The following is an 11,930-nucleotide window of genomic DNA, read 5'->3' on the forward strand; positions in this document are numbered from 1 at the left end:
GTGCAGTGGCCGGATCTCAGCTCACTGCAAGCTCCGCCTCCCGGGTTTATGCCGTTCTCCTGCCTCAGCCTCCCGAGTAGCTGGGACTACAGGCGCCCGCCACCTCGCCCGGCTATTTTTTTGTATTTTTTAGTAGAGACGGGGTTTCACTGTGTTAGCCAGGATGTTCTTGATCTCCTGACCTCGTGATCCACCCGTCTTGGCCTCCCAAAGTGCTGGGATTACAGGCTTGAGCCACCGCGCCCGGCCCTTTGCCCATCTTTTAACTGCACTGTTGCTTTTGTTGCTATTGTTGTCATAGAGATTTGGGATTTCTTTATGTATTCTGGATATTAATTCCTTATATATATGATTTGCAAATATTTTCTTCCATTCTGTGTGTTGCCATTTTACTCAGTTGACGGTGTCCTCTGATGCACAAAAGTTTCTAATTTTATGTGGGTTTTTCTGTGTTTCCAGTTATAGTTTAGTCCATTCATCAAAAGACACATTCACAGATTCTTTTAAAAACAGGCACCTTTACTCTGGGAGGCTTGCCAAGCTTCTGAGTGACAACTCCCTTAATATTAGAAAGTGTTTTGTATAACTAAGGGTGTCTACTAAGCACAATCTTAAATCTCACAAAGGTGTCAACAAAATATATTCTAGTTACACCCTTGAGGTGAGATAGTTTCTTACTTTGAGCATGAATGGCTGGAGATGAGGATTCTCCTGACGATCTGAACAGTTTTTTCCTTTAGAATATCTCTTTTTCTTTTACTTTATCAACAACAGCAAATATAATTATGCTAATTGACACACTTAACACTCTGATTTTAAATTATTTTGCCAAAGTTCACAAATTGATTAGGAACATTTAAATTTTTTTTTCCAACGACTACACATTGGGTACAAAGTACACTGCTCAGGTGATGGGTGAACCTAAATCTCAGACATCGCCACTAAATAACTTAATTGTGTAACCAGACACCACCCTTTGCAAGTAAACTCTCAGGATTTTAGTTCCAGCGAATGAAGGCAAAAGTGACTAATCACAGCAAATGAGACTGAGTCAGGTGCATCAGGTGCAGGGGGCATGAACCTCATCCAGCTGGCACAGAGCACTGTTTCTGTGGCCACCAAGCTGCAGACAAACCAGCAGACTGCAAAGAACCACATCACTTGGAAGCTGACAGAAGTCTTATTATTGTGATAGAATATGCTGAAACATTGAGCCTTACTGTAATACATCCTTTCATAGAGTTTTCACAATGACAGTAAAACCCTGCCACAAGTGGCACTGTCAACTTTTCTATGTGCGCTCCCTTTTCCTCACATCGACATTCGAATTACAGTCTCCTTCGTCTAAAGGAGCTGTCCTATTGAAGCAGCATCGTTGCCTGGGTTTGTCGTCTCGTGCTGAGATTAATGACACGGACACACACACACATGGAGTGGGTTAAGGAGCAGGAAGTTAAACAGGCAGAAGAAAGGAGAGAGGAGAGCAGCTTGCTCTTTCTTATGAGAGAGAGGTGTCCAAAAAGGAAAAGCCGGCCGGCCGCGGACTGCACCAGATCTTATAGGCAGGCTGGAGGAGGCAGTGTTTGATTTACGTAGGCCCCACTGTTTGGTTCGATCAGGTGTAATGTTTACATGGTGCCCGGGAAGGCTGGTTGCCCCACCCTAATCTTATTATGCAAATGGACTTTCTACGTGGCCAGCCAGCACCATCTTGTCTGCTCCTTACTGTACATGTGGCTGTCAAAGAGAAGAGACGATGGAGCCGCCATTTTGAACATGCCTGTTCCCAGGTAGCCTTTTCCTACTGGCACAACTGCCAGCATTCACCTGTGCAAGCTTCTAGCTTGCTTGTCTACGTCTGCAGCTTGATTTTACAGGCTGATGTTTGTTAGAAAAGAAAATGATTTTGGAGTTGCTTTTCATTAAAAGGAAAACCTTACTGAGGACTCCTGTACCCTCACTATCTGCCTAAGTAATTTCTTCTTAACTCCCATGTAACTATCAGCTTGCTAATGAGACCAATTTATTTAACTTGCACTGCAGTACAGCCACAGAGCAGAGTAATATGTATAGGATCCAGGGGGAATGAGTCCTCCCAGCTGGCCTCTCCTGCCATTTGATTCAGTGATGAGTTCCTCTTTCTTTTGACTTAGGCTGATTTATAGAAAAAAAGCACATTCTAGAATAATTAAGTTAACTATTAGCCAGATCGCCTTTAGCTGCTGGCTTGGGTTGTATAACAACTCCCTAACTCTAGAAGCTAAGGAACAGAAGGCCAGCATTTTCTTTGATTTCCTGTAGTTTTAATGCTTTTCCACTCTCCCCTCCCCTTCTCCCAGCCCACCGTTCCACCACTTCACCGCATGTGCCTTTGAAAGTCTCTGTGGATCATATTCCTCAAGTATTTTGATTATCTTGGGTGCTTCTGCTTACACTGCCATGTATTCTGGCCTCATAAGATATTCACTTTACATGACCCTTACTTGCTGTCTTTGACACACTCACCATATAACACTTGTAGAGCCAAAATTCTCGGAAAAGCACCTGCAATTATTAATGCGTAACTGGTATTCCGAAATGACTAAATGCATTGCTTCTGCTGTGGAAGAAAATGCTGGGGTGAAGCCAGAGCAAAGGTAAAAGACCTGGTTTTCCTTAAATAGATATAGCCTCAGAGGCATTTATATTTTCAGAGGACCCAGTCCTGATGCTTCTGATCATTTTTCAAATCAACTTAATGAATATGAGATGGGCTGCACATTAAACTGATATAACAGGTAAATATCACCTGCATTTAGGGTGGGCAGCTGATACAGGGCAACTTTTTTCCTGTGATTCTAAAGAATTTATAAGGGGAGTAAAAATGCGGGCTGGATTTCTGAATGAGATTTACATTCTGCTCTCACTCTTGACTGGCTGCCACAATAAACACGGGAAGATATTTTTAAGCTCTCATGAGCTAAAAGCAATGCCAATTACTATGGATTGCTTTTGGTAGATTTTGGGTAATTTCACATGACAAATGTTACCTCTGCTTATGACTTCCTTAAAAGATAACTAAATGCTGAGCCCACTGGAATAAACATCCAGAGTAGAGAGCTACATATACCCCAACATAGTTTTTTCCAAAGCCACAAGCCTATGTCAGATGCTTTGTACCCTGCACTGCTGTCCAAGTGAAGCCTCCCTTTCTCTATCTTCCAAGTACAGCCCAAACCCTAAATGTGACCCTTTAAAAGGATCCTTTACAAAGTGGATGTTTAAAGTGAATAAAATGTCATCTAATCATCTATTCCTTTTGCCTTAAGCTGCAGAGTCATCCACATTTGCTATTTCCTTCAAGACTGCTTTCTTTTCCTAAACACCGGAAGCTTCAGAGCCACTCACGCATTGCAGTAATTTCGCCCACTCAGGGTAAAAAATAAGGCCTTCTCTGTGTTGATGAAATCAGGCTGGTTCCTCAGTAGGATCTGTGGTCTAGGACTACCCTGAAGAGACATAAATTTCTAATTTTTATGCTTTACTCAAATTTCCTACATTATTTTTATTTCAAAATCCAGTGCTTTAGGGCTGGGCGCAGTGGCTCATGCCTGTATTCAGCACTTTGGGAGGCTGAGGTGGGCAGATTGCTTGAAGCCAGGAGTTTGAGACCAGCCTGGCCAACATGGTGAAACCCGGTATCTACTAAAAATAAAATAAAAAACTAGCTGGGCATGGTGGTGACACCTCTAGTCCCAGCTACTCGGGAGGCTGAGGCAGGACAATCGCTTGAACCCGGGAGGCGGAGGTTGCAGTGAGCCGAGGTCGTGCCACTGCCCTCCAGCTTGGGTGACAGAGCAAGACTCCCTCTCAAAAACATTTTTTAAAAATCCAGTGCTTTATAATGAACTGATAAGTTGCCTAAGGGGATCTCCATTCATATTATATGGTATTTCATTCACAGCTTCTCTGGGAGAGAAGCACAGAGTTGTACCTCTCAGTCAGCCAACAACACTCCTGCTTCTGATGTTCACGTATAATAATGAGAAATGAGGCTCCCATGGGTGTCCCACACACGTGCATAAAAGAAATGCCATCAAAGTGAAAGTGTTGCCACGCTACACCTAGTGTAGGATCACCTGGGTTAGCTGGAAAAAAATGTGTCAGTGTCTGTAGTCATGAAGTGATTCTGTATTTTATTGTAGAAATCCTATCAAGTATCAGTTTCAAATGATTTTTTTTTTTGAGATGGAGTCTCGCTCTGTTGCCCAGGCTGGAGTGCAGTGGTGCAATCTCCACTCACTGCAGCCTCTGCTTTCCAGGTTCAAGTGATTCTCTTGCCTCAGCCTCCCAAGTATCTGGAATTACAGGTGTGCACCACCACACCTGGCTAATTTTTATATTTTTAGTAGAGACAGGATCTCACCATTTTGGCCAGGCTGGTCTCGACTTCTGGCCTCAGGTGATCCACCTGCCTTGGCCTCCCAAAGTGCTAGAATTACAGGCATGAGCCACTGGGCCTGGCCTCAAGCAATTTTTACATACTCCATGCTTAAGTTGAGATGTTGCCTCTTCTTTCTTTCTTTCCAGGAGTGTCAGCAGCTATAGTCAAGTTTCAAGAAGGGGGGAATGCTGTTGGGACTGTGCAGGCAATGGCCTAAAAACAATAAAAAGCCCCACTAAAAGGTGGTTTTCTTTTGATTATTATCCTGTACTGACAATTCTAAGTAATATCAGTGATAAAATAAATCACTGGGGAAGACCACTCCCACACCTGCCCCTAGTTGATATGGCACTGTGAAAGCACTCCAATATCTTTCTTTTTTTTCTTTTTTTTTGAGATGGAGTCTCACTCTGTCACCCAGGCTGGTGTGCAGTGGCTCACTGTAAGCTCCACCTCCTGGGTTCACACCATTCTCCTGCCTCAGCCTCCTAAGTAGCTGGGACTACAGGCGCCCTCCACCAGGCCCGGCTAATTTTTTGTATTTTTAGTGGAGATGGGGTTTCACCATGTTAGCCAGGATGGTCTCAATGTCCTCACCTCGTGATCCGCCCGTCTCGGCCTCCCAAAGTGCTGGGATTACAGGCGTGAGCCACTGTGCCTGGCCTCCAATATCTTTCTTAGGAAGGATACATCATCAGTTAAATAATGAAATCAATATATATTCACTGTAGAACATTAGAAAATTTTGAAAAATTATTTTTAGGAGAGAATTAAAATTCGTATAACCCCACCACTTATTGATAATCATAGACCTTTATGTCATTATTACTTTTTTGGCTATTAAAAGTAATTCTGCCATAAATATCCTTGTTACATATATTTCTTTTGGCGTTTGTGATTTTTTTTTGGGAAGTACATTCTTGAAAGTTTAACTTTTAAAAAGCATCGAATATATATCATCATGTCCTGTAAAAAGTATTTATCAATTTGTAATTCCTAGATTGGTGTACACATCTCCCAACACAAAACTTTATCATGAAAAATAAATCCTGATTATTTAATTGATAATTTTTTTTGAGTTTTCCAATTGTTGTGTTACTACATTTAATAGGTCACTACTTTTGTCAGGGTAATAGTAGTTTCCTCATTGCTCTCTTAGCTTCTGGTAACAAGCGGCTCACCATTTCTCTAGCCTTTGCTAGAGAAGAGCTCCTCTGATGCATCTGGAACCCTGAGTTGCTTTCTTAGGCTGAGAGTAGTCACACATATTTGTGGTGCTTGTTATTATAGCACCTTACTTACAAGCACCAATTTTAAATACTCTAATACTCTGTAAAGAACCACCACAAAAAAGTGGCTTAATGCAAAAGCCATTTATTTAGTAATTTTGCTAGGTATTTCTTTTGGTCTGTATGTGGCTTGGCTGGGAAGTTCTGCTTGTCTCAGCTGGGCTCATTAATGCTTCTGAAATCAGCTTCTAGTCAAGAAGGTGTCTTTGATTCTGGAAGTTGGCTGACTATGAGATAGGGTCACTGGGCTTTGTGTTTTTTGTCTACTAGGAGGGTAGGCCAGGCTTCTTCACATAAGTGTTGCAGGGATCCCACAGCATCAAGAGAGTGAAATCCAATGTTCAAACACTTTAAAAGTCACTTTTGCTGCTGTTCCACTAGCCAAAGAAACAGAAAGTTCACCCTCCCCTCACAACCCCCACTACCCTTCCTAGTCTCTGGAAACCATCCTTCTACTCTCCATGACCATTAGTTCAATTGTCTTGATTTCTCAATCCCACAAATAAGTGAGAACATGCGATGTTTGTCTTTCTGGTCTTGGCTTGTTTAACTTAACACAATAATCTCCAGTTCTGTCCATGTTGTTGCAAATGACTGGATCTCATTCTTTTTTTCATGGCTGAGTAGTACTCCATTGTGTATATGCACCACATTTTCTTTATGCATTTATCTCTTGATGGACCCTTCTAAATCTTAGTTATTGCAAACAGTGCTGCAAGAAACATAGGGATGTACTGATTTCCTTGCTTTTGGATATATACCCAGCAGTGGGATTGCTGGATCATATGGTAGCTCAATTTTTAGTTTTTTTGAGGAAAGTGCAAACTGTTCTCCTCAGTGGTACATCCCCACTAGCAGTGTACAAGGGTTTCCTTTTCTCTGCATCCTCATCAGCATTTGTCATGTGATGAGCCTCTTATATATTTTGGTTATTAATCCCTTGTCAGATGGGTGATTTGCAAATATTTTCTCCCATTGAATGGGTTATGTCTTCACTTTGTTGATTGTATCTTTCAATGTGCAGAAATTTTTATTATTTCTTTTTTGAGATGGAGTCTTGCTCTGTTGGCCAGGCTGAAGTGCAGTGGCACAATCTCTGCTCACTGCAAGCTCTGCCTCCCGGGTTCTCGCCATTCTCCTGCCTCAGCCTCCCAAGTAGCAGGGACTAAGGCACCCGCCACCATGCCCAGCTAATTTTTTGTATTTTTAGTAGAGATGGGGTTTCACCATGTCAGCCGGCATGGTCTCGATCTCCTGACCTGGTGATGCACCTGCCTCAGCCTCCCAAAGTGCTGGGATTACAGGCGTGAGCCACTGCGCCGGGCCTGCAAAAGCTGTTTAACTTGATGTGATCCCATTTGTCCATGTTTGCTTTGGTTGCCTGTGCTTGTGGGGTGTTGCTCAAGAAACCTTTTCCCAGACCAATGTCCTGGAGAGTTTCCTGATGTTTCTTTGTCGTAGTTTCATAGTTTGAGGTCTTAGATTAAGGCTTTAATCCATTTTGATTTGATTTTTGTATATGGTGAGAGATAAAGGTCTAGTTACATTGTTTTGCATATGGATATCCAATTTTCCCAGCATCATTTATTAAATTTGTTTAATTTTATCAAATGCTTTTTTAGCCTCAGTTGAAATGATCATATGTTTTCTATCCTTCATTCTGTTGATATGATGAATGATACTGATTGATTTGGATGTGTTGAACCATCCTTGGTTCATAATGAACCAACCTGGTCATTATGACCAGGGATAAATCCCACTTGGTCATAATGAATGATCTTTCTAATGCATTGTTGAATTTGGTTTGCTAGTATTTTGCTGAGGAATTGTACATCAATATTCATCAGAGATATTGGCCTGTAGTTTTCTTTTCTTTCTTTCTTTCTTTCTTTTTTTTTTTTTTTTTTGATGTCCTTTTGTCTGGTTTTGGTATCAGGGTAATACTGGCTTTGTAGAATGAGTTTGGAAGTATTCCCTCCTCCTGTATTTTTTGGAATAGTTTGAGTAGCATTGGTATTAGTTCTTTCTATGTTTGGCAAAATTCAACAGTGAAGCCATCAGTTCCCAGTATTTTCTTCACTGAAAGGCTTTTTATTATGTCTCTCATCTCAGTACTTGTTATTTATCTGTTCAGCTTTTGGATTTCTTCTTGGATCAATCTTGGTAGGTTGCATATATCTATGAATTTGTCCATTTCTTCTAGATTTTCCAATGTATAGGTGTATAGTTGTTCATAGTAGACACTAATGATCCTTTGAATTTCTGCAGCATCAGTTGTAATGTCTCCTTTTCCATTTCCAATTTTGTTTGGATCTTCTCTCTTTTTTTCTTAGTCTAGCTAAAGGTTTTCAATTTTGTTTAACTTTTCAAAGAATCAACTTTTGCTTCGTTGATCTTTCATTCTTTTAATTTCATTTATTTCTGCTCTGATCTTTATCATTTCTTCCACTAACTTTAGGTTTGGTTTGCTCTTGTTTTTGTAGTTCTTTAAAATGCATTGTTAGATTGTTTATTAGAGATTTTTCCTCTTTTTACAATTTTTAAATTTTACTTTAAGTTCTGGGATACGTGTGCAGAACGTGCAGGTTTGTTACATAGGTACACATGTGCCATGGTGGTTTGCTGCACCCATCAACCCATCATCTAGGTTTTAAGCCCTACATACATTAGATATTTGTCCTGATGCTCTCACTCCCCTTGCTCCCAAGCCCCTGACAGGCCCCGTGTGTGATGTTCCCTCCGTGTGTCCATGTGTTCTCATTATTAAACTCCCACCTATGAGTGAGAACACGCAGTGTTTGGTTTTCTGTTCCTGTGTTAATTTGCTGACAATGATGGTTTCCAGCTTCATCCATGTCCCTGCAAAGGAAATAAACTCATTCTTTTTATGGCTGCAGAGTATTCCATGATGTATATGTGTCACATTTTCTTTATCCAGTCTATCATTGATGGACATTTGGGTTGGTTCCAAGTCTTTGCTATTGTGAATAGTGCTGCAATAAACATACGTGTGCATGTGTCCTTATAGTAGCATGATTTATAATCCTTTGGGTATATACCCAGTAATGGGATTGCTGGGTCAAATGGTATTTTGAATTCCAGATCCTTGAGGAATTGCCACACTGTCTTCCACAATGGTTGAATTAATTTACACTCCCATCAACAGTATAGAGGCATTCCTATTTCTCCACAGCCTTGCCAGCATCTGTTGTTTCCTGACTTTTTAATAATTGTCATTATAACTGGCGTGAGATGGTATCTCATTGTGGTTTTGATTTGCATTTCTCTAAGGACCAGTGATGATGAGCTTTTTTTCGTGTTTCTTGACCACATAAATGTCTTGTTTTGAGAAGTGTCTGTTCATATACTCTGCCCACTTTTTGATGTTTTTTTTCCTTGTAAATTTATTTAAGTTTCTTGTAGATTCTAGATATTAGCCCTTTGTCAGATGGATAGATAGCAAAAATTTTCTGCCATTCTGTAGGTTGCCTGTTCACTCTTTTTTGATGTAGGCAATTATAGCTATAAACTTCCCTCTTAGTACTGCTTTTGCTGTATCCCATAGATTTTGGTATGTTGTATTTCCATTATCATTTGTTTCAATAAGATTTTCAATTTCATTCTTAATTTCTTCATTGACCCACTGGTCATTCAGGATCATGTTGTTTAATTTCCATGCATTTGTATAGTTTCCAAAATTCTTCCTGTTATTAATTTCTAGTTTTATTCCATTGTCATCAGAGAAATGCTTGATTTTCTGTCAATTTTTTGAATGTTTTAAGACCTGTTTTATGACCTAACATTTGGTCTGTCCTTGAGGACAATCCATGTGCTGGGGAGAAGAATGTGTATTCTGCAGCTCTTGGACGAAATGTTCTGTGAATATCTGTTAGATCCATTTGGTCTATAGTGCAGATTCAATCTGATTTTGTTTTGTTAACTTTCTGTCTGGAAGACATTTCTAATGCTGAAAATGGGGTGTTGAAGTCTCCAGATAATATTGTACTGAGGCCCATTTGTCTCTTTAGCTCTAATAATTGCTTTATATCCCTGCCACTTACCACTTTGTGAAAAAAAATAAAATAAAAAGAATTCGCTTTGTATACCTGGGTGCTCCAGTGCTGGGTGCATATATGTTTAAAATTGTTATATCCTCTTGCTGAATTGACCCCTTATTTATTATGTACTGACCTTGTTTGTCTCTTCTTATAGTTTCTGTGTTGAAACCTATTTTGTCTGATGTAAGTGTAGCAACTCATGCTCTTTTTTGGTTTCCATTGGCATGAATATCTTTTCCTGTCTTTTTATTTTCATTCTATGTGTGTCTTTATAGTTGAAGTGTGTTTCTTGTAAACAATGGATCAATGGATCTAGTATTTTTCATCCATTCAGCCAGTCTGTATCTTTTGATTGGAGAGTTTAGTCTATTTGCATTCAATGTTATTACTGATAAGTAAGGAGGACTTACTGTTGACATTTTATTATTTGTTTTCTGGCTGTTTTGTGGTCTTTTCTTCCTTCTTTCTTTCATTCCTGTCTTTCTCTAGTGAAGTTGATTTTTTCCTTTGGTGATTATTTAGTTTCTCATTTTTTATTTTTTGTGTATGCATTGTATGTTTTTTGATTTGAGATTACCATGAGGCTTGCAAATACTCTCTTATAACATATTATATTAACCCGATGATAACACTATTTTGCATAAGCAAACAAAGAAGCAAAAAGAAAACTAGTATAAACTCTATACCTTAATTTCATCCTCCCACTTTTAACTTTTGTTGTTTCCATTTATATCTTATTGTACTTAGTATGTCATACACTTAATATAATCCTTGCTATTTAATACCGTCTTGGCATTTTTAAGCAATTAGACATAGGAAGAGCTTACTGGAAAAAGAAGAAATTAGAACATGTGTTATAATATGTTGTGAAAGACGATGTTTCTAACACAGTATACAGCATCATTTTAATGGTGATCCTGTCACTGAGGATTTTCCCACTTTCTCCACATATTGTTTTTCAGTCTAGGATTATATTTATAATAGAAATGAGAACTGCTGGAAATATCACATTTTAGAAATTCAGTATTCAATTTTCATAAAAAAGGAATAATACTGAAAATTGAATGTATTAAACATTGCTTAAAATCATGTTATTATATATTTTATTAAATCATTATTTGCATATTATTACTGATTTCCTGGATTTCAATTGGAGTGGATTCCTATGGCTACTTTAGAATACAGCATATTGTAAAATAAAAGAGATGTGATATATTAATTACATCCACTAGTTTTACAAATCATTTATCTTTTCAGTTTGATTACATGGGCTCTGATATAAACGCTGTAACGCAGAAGGTTATTCAGATAATTGGCCTTGTTAACACTGTAAGTTTTAAAAGCTATTTAAAATATATTTTATAAAATGATGTGTATAATAGTTTTCTGTGCTGTTGAAGAGTTTCCATAACCAAAGTACTGTATCAAATGTGTTTTAGAAAATGTAATATAATGTTCATTTATTTATGATTTTAATTATATTCTTCTTTTAGATGCTTACCCAGTTACAACTGACTGTTATTATATCTTCCATTGAAATCTGGTCAAATAAAACAAAATTTCTACTACAGGGCATGCTGAAGATGTATTGTTACAATTTTTTGAATGGAAAAGGATCATCTTAACTTCAAACCACATCAAATTGCATACTTATTTGTGTAAGTGTAGTATTCTGCATTTTATAACATTAAAGGAATAACTCAAAATGACTTAATATGTTCATTATGAAAATAAGCATTTATTTTATATATATCTTGTGTTCTACCCATTTAATATAGATACTATGGAATGTGAGAAATGTAAGCAAGAGTCCTTGTCCTCAAGGAGTTAATGTGAGACAAAACTTAAAATGTTTTATTAAACAACATAAAGTTATTAATAAAAGTAAAATTCCACAAAAGGTATTGAAATAACTAAAAGTTTTATTGTGAGTGCTACAATTTATTTGATTTCCTTTGGTTTATGAACCTTTACCCCAGGTTATCATATTTCTATACTCCTGGCTCACTTCTAGTTAATTCTTATGTTTTTATTTTCTAATATAATGAAGGGTTAAATTTTCCTACTGTCTAGAATTTAATGTGCAGAAAAATCTGGTCAAAAATAAGTAATAAATGAACAAAGAGGTCATAGAAATTTGAATTTTCAGGGCTATAAATA

General features: G+C 38.3%; 1 protein-coding gene across 1 annotated transcript in view; it reads left to right on the forward strand.

The window, feature by feature from the left end:
- Positions 1 to 11,930, forward strand: part of LOC108539174 (disintegrin and metalloproteinase domain-containing protein 5-like) — a 136,637-nt gene that overhangs the window by 22,449 nt on the left and 102,258 nt on the right. The window contains 1 exon segment of the mRNA XM_017887681.1: positions 11,028 to 11,099. Within this exon segment, the coding sequence (XP_017743170.1) occupies positions 11,028 to 11,099 (72 nt within the window).

The sequence above is a fragment of the Rhinopithecus bieti genome, unplaced genomic scaffold, assembly GCF_001698545.2.
Source record: "Rhinopithecus bieti isolate Rb0 unplaced genomic scaffold, ASM169854v2 scaffold_17772, whole genome shotgun sequence".
NCBI classification, from domain to species: domain Eukaryota; kingdom Metazoa; phylum Chordata; class Mammalia; order Primates; family Cercopithecidae; genus Rhinopithecus; species Rhinopithecus bieti.